Source organism: Microplitis mediator, chromosome 11, assembly GCF_029852145.1.
Source record: "Microplitis mediator isolate UGA2020A chromosome 11, iyMicMedi2.1, whole genome shotgun sequence".
NCBI classification, from domain to species: domain Eukaryota; kingdom Metazoa; phylum Arthropoda; class Insecta; order Hymenoptera; family Braconidae; genus Microplitis; species Microplitis mediator.
Window position 1 is genome coordinate 9,549,323 of NC_079979.1, and position 17,833 is coordinate 9,567,155.

General features: G+C 28.5%; 1 protein-coding gene across 1 annotated transcript in view; it reads right to left on the bottom strand.

Annotated features, from left to right (window-relative positions):
• The window catches only part of LOC130677077 (GATA zinc finger domain-containing protein 4-like), a 90,648-nt gene extending 74,069 nt beyond the window's left edge, over positions 1-16,579 (bottom strand). The window contains exon 1 of the mRNA XM_057483663.1: positions 16,405-16,579. Within this exon, the coding sequence (XP_057339646.1) occupies positions 16,405-16,476 (72 nt within the window). The 5' untranslated portion in view covers positions 16,477-16,579. The remainder of the gene's footprint in view (positions 1-16,404) is intronic.
• Positions 16,580-17,833: the final 1,254 nt, after the last annotated feature.

Here is a 17,833-nt window from a genome sequence, read left to right on the forward strand (position 1 = left end):
CCATTAATCGAGGAAGTTTATTTCTTATCCCCTCTACTGCCGTATCGTGATATTCTAAATATACACATATAATTTCCTGCTTCACAACATTTAATATTTATACTAGGTTAAATTCACTCAAAAATATAGAACGATATATTTTTTCAAGTAGAGTCATTTATTTTCTTGAATCGAGACTACATTTTTTTTAAGTCAAGAAAAAAAACCATCAATGGGAGAATTTTATGTCTTCCGTGAAGTAAATATTTGCATGATTCAAGAAAAGTTTTTTTATTAAGTTAAGATTATAATTGATTTAAATCAAAATTAAAATTTTCTCATTACAATAGACTGTTGTCTTGAGTCGATAATGTAGTTTTCTCAAACTGAGAGTAAATGTTCTTCTGCCACGCAAAACAAGTTCTTGGTTTGAGATGTTGATATATATTGTGACAATTTACTATACTCACCAACCAAGACAGTAAAATATCTTGTTTTGATAGTTTTTTTTACTTTAAATAAATTTGATTTAAAATAATTATTCTTGAATCAAGATTATTTAACTTGAATTAAAATTTAATTATTCTTGACGCAACATTTTTATAATATTAGTCGAAGAAAATGTTCTCGGATTAAAAAAACCCAATTATTCAGCCCAAGAATAAAAAAATGAATGCAAAAATTATCTTGGGCCAAGTCAACCTTTTTTTCTGTGTAGATTTGCATTGCATTCGCACGGAAATAATCAAATCGAAAATTGAATATTAAAATTGTTTTATTTTTTTTTAATTTTTCCTTTGGACTGATAGTTTTGACATCACCTATATGCCATCACATTTACGCCATGGTTACGTCATTATTCTTACGTGAAAAAGTACGCAATAATGAGTCACTCTGATTCTTAGTTTTGAAGAGATGAAAAATCAAGCTCAAATAGTTTTAAGTCTAAGATTATCATTAATTTTTTACGTGCATTATCACTATAGCATTGAGGACCAAAGTGTGAATGCAAAAAATCTATGAAAAATGTCGAAGACTGAATGAGGACTAAACGAAGTATTGGGGAGGAAAACGATTTAATGAGGATAACACCAGTTTGAATTTTTAGTAGATTTCATAAAAATCTAACTATTGTATTTGTCCTCATAATGGAATGTTCGAAAAATTTTGCTACCTCTAAACTCAGCTCGACGAGCTGAGTCAGGAAATACATTCAGTTCAAAAGTTTATATATGTATTTCTACATATATAAACTTATATATATATGGGGCATTTCACCCCAAATCAACCACTTTTGAACTCGACCCCTTTAATTTGGCTGAAAATTTTTTCTCTTTTTCTACCCTATCAAAAACGTTTCTCATAATTTTTTCAGATTTTTTCACCCAACCGAAAAAAAGTTATAAATTTTTGAAAAAAATAGCTTTTTTTATTTTAAATAGCTATAACTTTTTCAAAATTCGACTGATTGGGACGTTTTTTTTTTCAAAATTTTTGTTTTTGAATGTTCTTTTTGAAAAAAAAATACAAAAAAATTATTGCAACCTATCTTCATTGTTTTTTTGTAGATTTTTAGAAAAAATCAAAAATTTTTCGATGTTTACCATTTTTAATTTTTTAATTTTTTTTTTATATGAAACTTTGACATTTTTTGCAGATCCTCAAATTTTTTAAGAGTGATGTTTTTTCGATTTATATTTTTTTTTTCCAATTGAAAAAAAAAAATTATTTACAACTTGCCTTATTTTTCATGACAGCACACAGAAAAAAAGATTTACTTGGTTCAAGTAAAATATTTACTTCAAAATTTTATTCTTGAATGAAGCAAAAATCGTTTCTTGTTTTTAGAAAAGTATCTTGCTTTAAGAAATTTTTTTTTGTTGTTTTAATAAATTTGCATTTCGTTTTGAGAAGTTTCTCTTGTTTTAAAGAAATGTTCTTTTTTCGAGAAAATTTAATTTCTGGATCTAATTGATTTGATCTTCATTATAGAAAATGTTCTTCTCTCAAGAAAATTCAGTCTCTTACTCCAAAATCTTTATGTTTTGTTTCAAGAAAATGTTCTCCTCTCAAGAAAATTTAGTTTCTTGCTTTAAAATGTTTTTATTTTGTTTCAAAAAAATGTTCTTCTCTGAAAAAAATTTAATTTCTTGCTCCAAAATGTTTTTATTTTGTTTCAAGAAAATTTTCTTCTCTCAAGAAAATTTAGTTTTTTGCTCTAAAGCGTTTTCATTTTGTTTCAAGAAAATGTTCTCCTCTCAAGAAAATTTACTTTCTCGTTCCAAAATTATTTAATTTTGTTTCAAGATAATGTTCTTCTTTCAAGAAAATTTACTTGTCGTTAAGAAAAAATGTCTTGAGTTAATACGAAAATGTTTTTAAACTAAGAAAAATAACTTTATAAATCATGAGAAAACTTTCTCGGACCAATAAATTTTTTTTGTCGCAATCAAAAATATAATTTCAGTTAAGAAATAAATCTCTTCAGTTGAGTAAAGAAATTTATTGAGCTAAGAAACTTTTTATTTTTTATCGAAAAAATTATTTTTCGATTTCAATATTATTAACAATAATGTGAAGCAGATAAATACTTAATTAGAGGCATTTTATTAGAGGATAGAACATTTTCTCTATGAGTTATATATTGTAACAAATTGAGAAAAACAATTATCGCTTAACGCAGGAATCGAACCCAGATCGATTCGGTGTCGCGCGAGAGCTTTACCAACTAAGCCATCCCAGCCTCTGACAAGTTACGTTTCTTTTGCCTACATGTATTAACCCACTGTCTTTGCAGTCAGTCATATTTTTCAATCTTAAACACAGAACTTAAAATAAAAAGATTTTTGATAATAATTTGGAAAAATGTTACATTTTAGCAAAATACTGAACAGATTATATGAATTTTTCATAAAACAATTTCGATCGAAATTTTAATATTCTTATATCGATATAAGAATATTAAAATTTAAAAAAAAAAAAATTCGGTTAGATAATAAATTACAAATTGATTTAATTATATAAATTAGTTAACTTATTATAAATAATATAATTCAATTATTTAATTTTAATTTATTTCGATAAAAAATGTGGACTCGGTATCAATTTACTATGCTAGTGCAAGAAAGAGAGAGTAAGTTAGAATTCATTTCTTAAGAACAAAATTTTCTTCAGCCAAGAAAATTTACTCTATGCTCAAGTCGTTCATACAGCTTGTCTGAAGAAACTATATTACCAACAGAAGAACAGAATTTTGTTGGTGTAACGAATTTATTTTCTTCAATCAAAAGATATTGTTATTGAATGAAGTAAATTAAGCTTCTTGTTTTAAAAAAAAAATTATTTATCTTAATAAATGTATTAACTTCGGATAAATAAGTTCACTTTTAATACAAGTAAATAGCAAATCTTGGATAAATAAAATTTTTCTTGAATTGAGAAAATCAATTATCTTGAATTAATAAATAAGTATTTTAATTCAATCGTAAAAGAGTTTTGACTTAAGAAATGATTTATTGACGTAAGATTTAAAATTCAAGTAAATTTAATACTTGCTCGAAGAAAATTCTGGCCTTCCTTCTTTGACCCAAAAATTTTCTGGACTCAAGAAAATTTATATTCAGCAAAGATAGTTTTTTTTTTGTGCATGCTTAAAATTTTTGAGTGCTCAGAAAATTTTCAAATTTGGAAAAAAAAAATAAAAACAATAAATTTAAATGGTAATGTTCGAAAATTCCTTCTACACTCATTGTTTTATGGTTAAAAAAATTTTTTTTTGAATTGCCAGCATCTGTCCAAAAATGGACCAAATGAAAACTGTTTTTTTTTCATTTTCTTCGTTTTTAAATGTAGTTTTCAGAAAAAAATACAAAAAAAATATTCAGAAGGTCCTTTTATTTTTAAACTTGATTTTTCGAACAAAATTCAAATTATTTCGAACATTACCATTTAAATTTATTGTTTGTATTTTTTTTTTCCAAATTTGAAAATTTTCTGAACACTCTCAAAAATTTTGAGTATGCTGTCATGAAAAATAAGGCTAGTTGTAAATAATTTTGTGTTTCAATTGGAAAAAAAAAATATAAATCGAAAAAACATCACTCTGAAAAAATTTGAGGATCTGCAGAAAACGTCAAAGTTTCATATAAAAAAAAAATCAAAAATTCAAAAATGGTAAACATCGAAAAATTTTTTATTTTTTCTAAAAATCTACAAAAAAACAATGAAGATAGGAAGCAATAATTTTTTGTATTTTTTTTCAAAAAGTACATTTAAAAACAAAAATTTTGAAAAAAAAAAACGTCCCAATCAGTCGAATTTTGAAAAAGTTATAGCTATTTAAAATAAAAAAAGCCATTTTTTTCAAAAATTTATAACTCTTTTTCGGTTGGGTGAAAAAATTTGAAAAAATTATCAGAAACGTTTTTGATAGGGTAGAAAAAGAGAAAAAATTTTCAGCCAAATTAAAGGGGTCGAGTTCAAAAGTGGTTGATTTGGCGTGGAATGCTCCATAGATATTATATATAATTACAGTAAGTGGTTATAATTATGCACATTGTAATTTGGTCATAATTATTGTAGTGGTCATAATTATACACCACTGTTACATATTGTAACAGTGGTGCTGTGACCAGGATCAGTGACAATTGTTTATAGACAATACAAATAATTGATAAAAAATTAAAAATTAATATTGGGAATTATTCAAAACGTAACAGTGGTGCTGTGACCAGGATAGTCTTAGATTATTCATGATTATTAAAATTGAAAACATTGTGACCAGCGATGATCAACGATGATAAGTGAAAGTTAATTTTTCAATTACAATTTTCGCAAAAGAACAATTACGATTATTTATGAACTTAATGATTTTAAATTTTGATGAGGTGCCCAGCAAACGAAGTCGGATTGAAGTCCAATACGAACCAACCTGATTCAATGCGATTTTAGAAAACAATATTTCGTGTTAAAACGCATTGAATGGGATAGAATAAATTCGAGGCAGAGTTCAACTTACCGACCAAGTCGGTAGTCCAGTCGATGCGCACGAAAAAATGTTCAAAGATCATTTTTTCGGTGGGTAAAGATCGATTTTGAAAAAATTTTCTTTCAAAATACTAGAAAAAATATAAGGAATAAAGTTACCATAAATTTGGAGGTGATCATTTTTTTTTTTATAAAAAAATTAGATGTAAAATGAAATATCTCTGAAAGTATTGAGAAGTTATCGAGACAAACTAGTATCATTGTTTTTGGGATTTAATATCGAACAAAATGAATTTTGGACGAAGTCTCTACGACGAATAGTTGCTGAGATAAAAATTATTTAAGCGCGAAAAACGAAAAGGCGCGTCATTTCGTCCGCGCGCGGATAAACAAAAGAGTGTAACTCGGCAGCAAATCGAAATTTTCACAATTTTTTTTAATTCTCTTAGTAAATCATATATCAACCATAAAAAAATTTGGTAACTTCCAAAAAAATTTTTTCGAATTTTAAATTTAAAAAAAGTAAAAATCACTTTTTGTTAAATAAAAAATAGAAAAAATGAGAAATTAATAATATGACCTAATGGATAATTTTGTTTGAACCATTACCCAAACAATTACGGGTAATGACAGTTAAAAAAAATTTTTTTTTCATAAAAAAAACCGTTTTGAAAATTTTTGAAATTTATCAACAATTAAAAAAAAAAATTTTTTTTTTTTGATACGACAGAAATTCATCTCGCGAAATTCTGAATCGAATGATATATACGAATATTTAAAATTTTTCCTTTATAATTTTCAATATAAGGACTTGAAAAAATTTCTTGCTACGGGACAAAAAAAAATTGGACTTCGGATATCTTCGGGAATCGCTAGAAAGAGAAAGTAGGCATAAGACGTAGTGTCTTTTTCTAAGGGATAACGATTACTTTCTCTCTCTAGCAATTCCCGAAGATTTAAGTCCTTGTATTGAAAATTATAAAGGGAAAATTTCAAAAAATCGACAAAAATTCGTAAATACCATTCGATTCAGAATTTCGCGAGATGAATTTCTGTCGTATCAAAAAAAATATATTTTTTTTTTTTATTGTTGATAAATTTCAAAAATTATTAAAAATGGTTTTTTTTATGAAAAAAAAATTTTTTTTAACTGTCGTTACCCGTAATTGTTTGGGTAATGGTTTAAACAAAATTATCCTTTAGGTCATTTTATTTATTTTTCATTTTGTCTATTTTTTATTTAACAAAAAGTGATTTTTACTTTTTTTAAATTTAAAATTCGAAAAAATTTTTTTGGAAGTTACCAAATTTTTTTATGGTTGATGTATGATTTACTAAGAGAATAAACAAAAATTGTGAAAATTTCGATTTGCTGCCGAGTTACACTCTTTTGTTTATCCGCGCGCGGACGAAATGACGCGCCTTTTCGTTTTTCGCGCTTTAATAATTTTTATCTCAGCAACTATTCGTCGTAGAGACTTCGTCTAAAATTCATTTTGTTCGATATTAAATCCCAAAAACAATGATACTAGTTTGTCTCGATAACGTCTCAATACTTTCAGAGATATTTCATTTTACATCTAATTTTTTTATAAAAAAAAAAAATGATCCACCTCCAAATTTATGGTAACTTTTTCCTTATATTTTTTCTAGTATTTTAAAAGAAAATTTTTTCAAAATCGATCTTTACCCACCGAAAAAAATGATCTTTGACCATTTTTTTTTTTAGAAGTTTTAGAAGTTGGTAACAAAATTTTCTGTAGTTATCCAATACTAACGTGTCGGGTCTGATCGTATTAAAACGGATTGAAAAACGGAGATTTCAAAAACTGCATCGAATCGTGTTAAAGCGGATAGGATGTTGAATCCGACTCAATCCGATCCCGTTTGCTGGGTGAATTAAAACTTCTATTTAAATTCATTCATAAAACTAAAAATATTTGTGAAATGACATTTATTAGCAAAAATGAATTAAAATTAAAAGTTAATCAAAATAAATTTATAAATCATCGAAATTTGTAAACCTGTGGTTAAACGTGAATTAAAAAAATATTATGAGATGTCACATGTACTTTTGACTTTAAACTTTTATTAGTTTATTAGTGAATCTCAACTAGGCATTCTATATTACAAATGTAATAAAACTGTGTAGATAAGTGAGACAATTGCTGAATATTAATACTATTATTAGATATCTATTAGTGAATTTGAATCATTAGTATATTCAGATCGAATATTATGCAATGCAGTGATGATTCGAATACTATTCAGTGCAGTGATGATTTTTTAATTTCTTTCGGATCAAACAAACCATTGGAATCTCACCAAAAGTAAGATTATTCTTATTAACAATACGTGTTAATTCACACATTAGTGACTGATTGCCGTCGGAAGATGTAAGTGCACGCAGAAGCCAATAATGTTATCCAATATGCTTAACGATTCAATTTTGGAATACATTACTCAAGTAATTGCAAGTGAGAATATTTTAAAAGTGTTGTATTAAATTTTAAATTTTCTATGTGGAAAATATTTGTTATTATTCTAGAACTAACTATTTAACCGCTGGACAAATCACTATATAAATATTATAATTGAAAATAATTCAAAAGAATGATTTAAAAATTACAAATGTTGCTACGGACTTTAAAAAATTTTTCTTGAGTATTGTGCGGAAACATTTGTTTATTTTATTGAACTCATTAACTATTTTGTGACTGTTGGACGAATAACAAAGAACATTATAGTTTTAAATAAAAATTCCAATTTTAGAATTTTATTATTTTGTTTATATTAATATTAAAAAATCCATTATTTTTATATTTGAAAATTAAAAGTGTTGCTACGGATATTTTTAATTTACATCGTGAATGTATTTTGTATTTGTATGCAATAGCATGGCATATAATAATTATTATTATAAAATTTTTCTATATTGTATAAATGTCACTACGAAAAATTTGAAAGTGTTTCATGAGCCATTTGGCTATTGTGATTTAATACTATAAAATAATTTCTAAATAATACTGTGTGGATTTAGTGGGCTAATTTTTGAATTATGTTTTTTTCATGTCATTTTTAGTTTCTTTGGGGATCAGTCGAGATTCTCGTCGCTGATTTAGCGAAGAGTATGTCCCGGTATTCTGTAAAACCAAGACGTAGTCGTTATATCATGATCAGGTCTCAAAGCTGATCCCAAGTAATTACTTAAACATAATTGAAATGTTTGCTGACCACCGGTTATCAATGAAAAAAAAAGTTTCAGTAATGACTCATGATAACACTTTGTTATAATATTTATCGAATTTAAATGTTAAAATCTCGAGCCGGTTTTAGGCTCACGCGAAATAAATATGTTTCTATTGATTGCTTCAATTGTTGCATTTTAAATATAATGAGTGCATAAATAATTATGCTCATAATAATGGACATTGAAATATATTCCCAGCAAACAGGATCGGATTGAGTCGGATTCAACATCCTATCCGCTTTAACACAATTCAATGCAGTTTTTGAAATCTCCGTTTTTCAATCCGTTTTAATACGATCAGACCCGACTCGTCAGTATTGGATAACTACAGAAAATTTTGTTACCAACTTCTAAAACTTCTAAAAATTTATTAATAATGAGTTTATTTCTTTTTTTATTTACTTTCAGAATTTTATTTTCTTATAAATTTTTAGAGAAATTTTAAAATTGAATTATTTTTAGCTTCTGCAATAGTTTATAATATGCTCTTTTTGATAAACTTATTTAATTTTAACTTTTGTCTCTGACGTTATTAGAAAAATAAAATTATGTTTACCAATTTACCACGGACCAACCTTAAAGACATAAATTTCTTAACATAAATAAAATATCAAAAAGGAAAATTTTACTTGCATGCGTTTGGCTTATAGTCCATTCGATGCGCACAAAAAAATGGTCAAAGATCATTTTTTCGGTGGGCAAAGATCGATTTTAAAAAATTTTTTCTCTAAAATACTAAAAAAAATATAAGGAAAAAGTTACCATAAATTTGGAGGTGGATCATTTTTTTTTATAAAAAAATTAGATGTAAAATGAAACATCTCTGAAAGTATTGAGAAGTTATTGAAACAAACTAGTATCATTGTTTTTGGGATTTAATAACGAACAAACTGAATTTTAAACAAAGTCTCTACGACGAATAGTTGCTGAGATAAAAATTATTAAAGCGCGAAAAACGAAAAAGCGCGTCATTTCGTCCGCGCGCGGATAAACAAAAGAGTGTAACTCGGCAGCAAATCGATATTTTTACAATTTCTTTTTTATTCTCTTAGTAAATCATATATCAACCATAAATAAATTTGGTAACTTCCAAAAAAATTTTTTCGAATTTTAAATTTTAAAAAAGTAAAAATCACTTTTTGTTAAATCAAAAATAGAAAAAATGAGAAATTAATAATATGACCTAATGGAAAATTTGGTTTGAACCATTACCCAAACAATTACGGGTGATGACAGTTAAAAAAAATTTTTTTTCATAAAAAAAACCCGTTTTGACAATTTTTGAAATTTATCAACAATTATAAAAAAAAAAATCGGTCTGTCAGTTGACCCTGCGGGCCAGCCCCAAAACTTCCCGCTGTTTTCGAGCTCGTTGAGCTCGAAAACATTATTGTGAATATATTTTCGAGCTCTTCGAGCTCGCAATTACTTTTGTATGCCATTGTTTTGTAAAAAACCATTTTTTAGCATTTCTTTCTTCCACGATATCTCGCGAACGAATTAACCGATTTTGATGGTTGAGGTGGCAATCGACGCGTTTTATCAAGTTCTAAAGCTGGTCGAATTTTGAAATTGATTTATTCAGCCGTTTTTGAGAAATTTCAAAAAAACCAAGGAAAAAATTTTTTTTGAATTCTTTCGTCAACGGTTTCTTTTGAACGAATGAACCGATTTTGATGGTTGAGGTGGCATTCGACGCGGCTTATAGAGTTTTAGAGCTGATTAGATTTTGGAATAAATCCATCGAGCAAATTAAAAGTTATCCAAATAAAACATTTTCGAAAAAATTTTATTTTTGAAATATCTCTGAACGCACCCTACCGATTAAGTTCAAATTTCTACGGCCCCAAGACATTAACAAGCCGCGTCGAATGACACCTCAACGATCAAAATCGGTTCATCCGTTCAAGAGTTATGAATATTTACATACATACATACGTACGTACGTCCACACATACATACATTTGTCAGCTGTTGTATATACGACCAAATACGCCAGTGGGCGCGTCGGTCATGCGGATCTTTTTGCACATAAGAAGACTGAGTCGATAACATACCATATTCAATGACTAAAAGCGACAATTTGAAAATAATTTTAATATTACTGCCAAAAAAAACTACATAATTAATTAAAAAGTGGTTGTTATTGTTTTTCTATATGGCGTACCTTTTTTAAAAATTTTAAAAGTACTTAAGTCTATAGGAAATTGGATGAGGAATCCAAAAAAAATTATTTCATAATTGTACCAGAACTGTAACATCGTGAAAAATCGAAATTAAAACTGAAAAGTCATTTTTTTCGAGGTTGTTGTCGACCGATCAAGCTCCCAATTTTTTTCCGAGGAGCTACTATTGACCCCCAAAACATATCCCGAGTATAAGTCAATCGATAAAATAGTCTCTGAGAATATTCATTTTATCTGATTTTTACATATTTCGCTTTTTCTCAAAGACCGATTGGTTTCAAAAGCTGAAACTCTCAGGATCTTAATATCTTATTATCAAGCCGATACCTTTCGGGAGCAAATTCACCATGCTTATACCCCTAGGGCCTTTATAGAAAAACTGCAAATAACGATTTTTTAGAAAATTTTATTCGCTACGGAAAAGGTCCTCTTAGTTAAGTGGCTGAAGTTCTTCGTTCACGTGATATAGGGATTTTAGTAATTTTGTAAATAAAATATTTGTCAAAAGATTCCACCAAATGCTATTTCACTTCAATTTTCAATCAGTAAATAATTTTCACACTCGGACATCATCGTGAAATTAGTCAGGATAGCTTCCTAGGACCTCGAAACGTCGACATCTGATGGAAATTCGATTTTCGTAAATCGGACCGAAACCAATAACTTCCCGAATTTTTGAAAATTTACAATTTTCTTAGCGGGAAGTTAAAAAAATATTGTTTTTGATACGACAGAAATTAATTTCGCGAAATTCTGAATCAAATGGTATACACGAATTTTCGTCGATTTTTTGAAATTTTTCCTTTATAATTTTCAATATCAGGACTTGAATCTTCGGGAATTGCTAGAGAGAGAAAGTAATCGTTATCCCTTAGAAAAAGACACTACGTCTTATGCCTACTTTCTCTTTCTAGCTATTCCCTAAGATATCCGAAGTCCAATTTTTTTTTGTCCCGTAGCAAGAAATTTTTTCAACTCCTTATATTGAAAATTATAAAGGAAAAATTTTAAAAATTCGTATATATCATTCGATTCAGAATTTCGCGAGATGAATTTCTGTCGTATCAAAAAAAATATATTTTTTTTTTAATTGTTGATAAATTTCAAAAATTTTCAAAACGGGTTTTTTTATGAAAAAAAAATTTTTTTAACTGTCATTACCCGTAATTGTATGGGTAATGGTTCAAACAAAATTTTCCATTAGGTCATTTTATTCATTTTTCATTTTTTCTATTTTTTATTTAACAAAAATTGATTTTTACTTTTTTTAAATTTAAAATTCGAAAAAATTTTTTTGGAAGTTACCAAATTTTTTTATGGTTGATATACGATTTACTAAGAGAATAAAAAAAAATTGTAAAAATATCGATTTGCTGCCGAGTTACACTCTTTTGTTTATCCGCGCGCGGACGAAATGACGCGCCTTTTCGTTTTTCGCGCTTTAATAATTTTTATCTCAGCAACTATTCGTCGTAGAGACTTCGTCCAAAATTAATTTTGTTCGATATTAAATCCCAAAAACAATGATACTAGTTTGTCGCGATAACGTCTCAATACTTTCAGAGATATTTCATTTTACATCGAATTTTTTTATAAAAAAAAAAATGATCCACCTCCAAATTTATGGTAACTTATTTCCTTATATTTTTTCTAGTATTTCAAAGAAAAAATTTTTCAAAATCGATCTTTACCCACCAAAAAAATGATCTTTGACCATTTCTTCGTGCGCATCGACTGGACTACCGACTTGGTCGGTAAGTTGAACTCTGCCTCGAATTTATTCTATCCGATTCAATGCGTTTTAACACGAAGCACTGATTTCAAAAATCGCACTGAATCGGGTTAGTTCGTGTTGGACTTTAATCCGACTTCGTTTGCTGGGATTGTAAATATTCGCAATGAATAATCAATTAAAAGTTCCGATTTCGGAGACGGAACTCCAAATGGTAAGACAAAATCGTTTATGGGATCGATTACTTGCGTTTCGAGAACAAGAATCGAACAGTTCTCGAAATTTACCGGTAGTAGAATCGGAATCTTCAAAATTATAAGCCCGTCTTTTAAAGGAGACTGTTATGGGCGAAAAACAAAATTATTTACGGGCTCGATTACTTGCATTTCGAAAGCAAGAATCAAGCGGGCGCAGGATTCTACCTGAAGTAGAACCTGAGTCCCTAAAGTTGAAGGCTCATGTTATGAATGAAGCCGCTATACGCGAGTTCCGAAAAAAGTCGGAAATCAATCTCGACAATTTTAATAGATTAAAAGGATCTAATAGAGTCAAAACTGTCTATGAGAAGGCAGTACTAGATTCAAATAAATTTGTGCCTGAAAACGTACCACTTATAAATATTTTAAATGAAAAGTCATATAATTTGAAGCCAATGATTGATTTTAATTGTTTAAGTAATAATTTGAGTCACGCGCATGTCAATAAGGAGCTGCCTGTACTTGTTATGTCAGGAGTTCATTCAGTTCGGTCTGCTCAAAGTTTATTGAGAGCCGAAATTTTAAACAGCTGGGTTGACGAGCTTGTTGTTGCCGCAACCACGGAAAATAATATTATGCCGATCCAAGCCAGTAGAGTCTTTGAGATCGGGCATACGTGTAAAAATGACCGCGTTGATTTCGTGAATTTAAGAACAATTAAAAATACAGAACTACGTCACTGCTCAGTTGAGAGTAAAGTAGAAAATAATGACAGTCAATCATTGGGCTCAAAAATTGATTCGCCATCGTGGGTCGTTTCAAAAGGAAACAATCCACAAAGTGATAGGCAACAGACGTTTTATAAACATTGTTGTAATAATGTGAGCGATAAATTTGGTGGTTCTGCGTTCTCAGGCTCAGACTTTATAAGAAATATATTTTACATTTTGTTTTGTATAACAGGTATATTTGACCTGTTAATTTCAATTGAAAATGGTTTAAGATTTTGTCTTATCATGAATATATATAAAAAGAGTATCTGTAAAGTAAGGTGGAAAAAACCTCCAGATAAATGTAAATTATCGGAAATTAAATTTGACAATACAAATATTGAATATTAGAAAATAGGCGCTAACTCGGACCGCAAGGGATTAGAAATTACTGATTTATTTTTGATCTTATTAAATATAAAGAAATCAAAAGATTGTTTAATGTTAATGTATTGTATTAATTTTATTTTCATCGAAACGCTATTAAGTCTTTGTATACGAGTTCGTGAAACTGATTCAATCCGGTGGTGTAATAGAGTTGATTAGGCGAATATCAAACATCACCATCGGAGCCTGACGGAAGAACACCGTGATGGTGTGAAAAATAGATTTTCAAAAGTAATCGGTAACGTTGCTTCCGGTTCTACGCCTGATGTCAAGTCACCTACAATTAATTTACTCACGTGTATAAATATCAAATTTATACACGTCGGGTTATTAATTTTTATTAATTCTGAAGATTTCCACTGTTTACCAGAAACAGCTGGAATGTCGATTCCAACTACGCACATCAACGCTTTGAAGGTCGTCACCGAGTCAACCAAGAATCAGGGTTTCGATCTCGGAAAATGAAGATTAGGAAATCAGTCAGCCTATCCAATCGATCACAGTTATTACTTCAACTGCCGAATTAAATCAGTTAAATGAAAGTATGACATTTTTACTATTGTGTTAAAATTAATTGAATTCCATACGATGTGTTCAAAATAGAAATAGTAACCGACTTATGTCGGCGGGAGGCTTTGGAAAAAGTGAATTTAGATTACATAAATGACTTAAGCCATAAAAATAGTAATAATTTTAATTACTTAAACATTATATAATTATACACAAAAATAGCGCATCTCAGGTTTACGTTAAAATTGCAAGCGAATAACTTCATAAAAAAATTTATGATCGAACTTTGGTTTATATAGAGTCATTTAAACATTCAACTTTACTTTAGATATATTCATTCATACATTGAATTTTAGTTTATATAGAGTCAATTACACATTCTATTTGGATTATATCGAGTCATGAATTTCATTTTCAGTCGTAGCGTTATTTGTTTGAAACGCTGCGACTTGCTTATGTCGGGAGGTGTTACGTTCCCGTAATATTTTATTGATTAAATTAAATTAATTATTTTTCATAAATTAATTTAATTCGATGTAATGGAAATCAGTTACGATAAGAGAGTCGCCGTGGCTCGCGGGCAGTCAAAACAGATGACGATGCTTGAGACCCGGGCCACGACGATTCTCTCACAGAGAACCTGAGATGCAGCGTCAACATTTTGTCAACTCTGTTGACTTTATTATATTTTTATAATGACTAAATAGTCAGTCTTGGGAGGGAGCTCATGGAGCTCGAACCTCTGCTTCATAAGTAATTAATAAACTACAATTAATCCTAAATTAATTCAACCTTATTTTGGGGTGCCAATTGGCACCCCAATATTTTCACCTACACTATGACCTATCCATTTACCTGCTGCTATAATAAATAAAATGGAGACCGGGTCGGAAAATACATTTTAAATCACGAGAATTAAAATAAATAAATAATTACAATAAAATAATCGACGACCAGGGTCCACCGGGGGTCTATAGATACTCCAATGAGGCCAAACCTGAATAACATTTAATAATTAAAAATTATTTTTATTTTTAATTAGTTTGGGGTAATTCTCAAAACGTAACACTTCGTTCAATACCTTTTGAATGTGATAACTTATCGACTTTATGTCAAATTCATCCGAAAGCTTTTCAAATAAGCTTCAATTTTCATGCCTACATATATACGCCTAGACCACTGAAATTACTTATTTTACCATTCATTTAATGAAATTTTGCTATTGTATTAGTTCTCCTACTTCTTAGTACATTCATGGAGCTACTTAAATTCATATTATCGCAGTGTAACATTTATAAAATCCAAACATCTCAATTCAATGGGTATATACAATTTTGTTTTATCGACAGTGTATAAATGATATGATATATCAATAGCAAGATTAACATTAGTTATGATGATAATATTCTCTATGTCTACTCGTCGCTTGATATTCTAATAGACTTTTTATTTCAAATATTAGTACTAATTTCGAGTATGACACTTTGATGTATCACAATCAATTTTTAATCTTAGAATATTTTATTAGTAGATTTTATTGAAAGCAAATTATTGCCTTTGTCTTTATGGTAGAATTCTCGAGCATTAAAACCATAATCTATCATAATTTTTCGAATAGGGTCCGGAATACCATTGGTCCGATAGTTTGAATTTATGCATACGTATCTTTAAATAACGTCAAATCAAAACATATAGTGCATTATCATCAAAAATTCTTCTGAAACTCATTTGGTTAACTTCAATTTTCGGCATTATACTTATTTTTTTTTTTATTTTTTTGTTTTATCATCTCGAGAATTTTGAAGAAAATGTAAAAAAAAAATTTATTTCATCATCAACTCTTATTTAAACAGTGAAAAAAATTAAATAATGAGAAATCTACTTCCATTTCGGCTGCCGAATGGCCTTTTTTTTGCGGACCAAAACGAAAATGAATTTTTGATTCGGGCAGATATGATACTGATTTTGAATGCTTGAAAACAACGAAAAATCTATCATTTATTTAGCAGTTTCGACCGTTTTTCGATGGCATTAAATTAAACGATACATTTCTTTAATCTTTCGAGCTAAAAAATATTGACATTTTTGTGGTTGGAGATTTTGATTATATAAGTAATCGTGTTTTTAAGCTCATTAATCCGGGCAGCTAAAAATTTTTGAGATCGTAATCGTATCAATAGTTTCAAGCTGGCAAGCTTGAAAACAGCTAGGTATTTTCGCGCTACTCTAAAGGATTAATTTTATTTTAGATTTTATTGTTTTTTGACAAACTATTTGTAAAGGGTAATATAATCAGTTGAATAAAACAAAAATATAGTTAAGTTATAAGAATATTACAAAACATTTCTCTCCTTGAAAGTGCTATTCACTCTTATTAACCCTAATGTACACAATTGTTAATACTTACGAACGATTTGTTACTCCCTATCACAATAGTAAAAATATTGAAGAATATATATATATCACTTAAAATTATCATTTTAATGTTATAGAGAATAATATACTTAAAATATTAACTTGGTTTACAAAATAAGAGAAGAGTACTGATCTTTCGTATGATTCCAATAGCACGATGCGCTGGGTGAAAGTGACGAGAATGAGTTTGTTATAGGACGCAGTATTTTGTTCTGCCATCTCCACAACAACTTTTTCCTCCTTTTCTTTAGTTTATTGAGATTCATACCGTCACAAGAATAGATATATAATTTAAATTACAATGCTTATATAGTTATAGTCATACTGTACTACTTAAGATGAACATGCAATAGTTTTTATTTTATTATACTTTTCTTTTAAGACATCCCCCATGAAAAAAATTTATAAAAAAAATGTATGTTAAAATAAAAAATATTTTAAATAGCTAACTTTTCGCCGATTTTTGTATATATTTTATATAATTTAAATATACACTCATGCCATAAATTGAAGGAACAGAAAAATTTTAGAAATTTTTCGTGATTTTTGTAAGGATGTAACTTTGTGAAAAATAATCGTATCGAAAAGAAAAAAAAAGCATTTTGTAGCTTGAAATCTATAGTTTCGACGCATTGTCATAAAATTGTTTTAGATCTTCAGCCATTGTGCAAACATGAGAAATACAGCAAGACAAAAATTTTCTAAATTTTTTCTTTTCTTTGAGAGAGTCCACCGGCTGCAAAAAAAATTTTTCAGCTAAACCAATACACAGGTCGGTTAGCAAATTCAATCAGCTTTAACTTGCATTTTTTTTAGATTCGTACGATAACTTGTCGCTGAGATATCAGCCTTCAAACGAAAAATGATCCTTTTGGGTTCGATCATCGATATTTCAGGTACTAATGATCACACAGTAAATTAAAGGGCGGCGTTAAAAACTTGAATGAATTCCCTACGCGACCCTTTCATCATTTTAAAAAAAAAATTTTTTTTTTTATTTTTAACATCCATTAGAAGTAAGTACAAAAAAAATAACTTTTTTTAGTTTTTTAGTAAATCAACCGCAACTCTGTAAATATCGATAAAAAAAATAATGTTGCCAGAGACTTTTTTAGCTTAATGTAGCCCCAATAACTCTGCAAATTTTTAAATTTATCTATCGAGCCGTTTTTCGGGGTGGATCGATCAAATTTTGCAAAACAATTGAAGGAACAAGTTTTGTTCCTTTAATTATGTAATCATAATCAAGATGAAAAAATGATTTTTTTTCGACTTTTCTTAAATTTTTGCGTTCGTTACTCGGAAAATGCAAGAAAAAGACAAAAAAATACAAAAATGTCAAAAAAAAATTTTGATCACAAAAAAAAAAGTTGCAATTTTTTTTTTCTTTGATTATTTTTCAAGCTACAAAATGCCTCTTT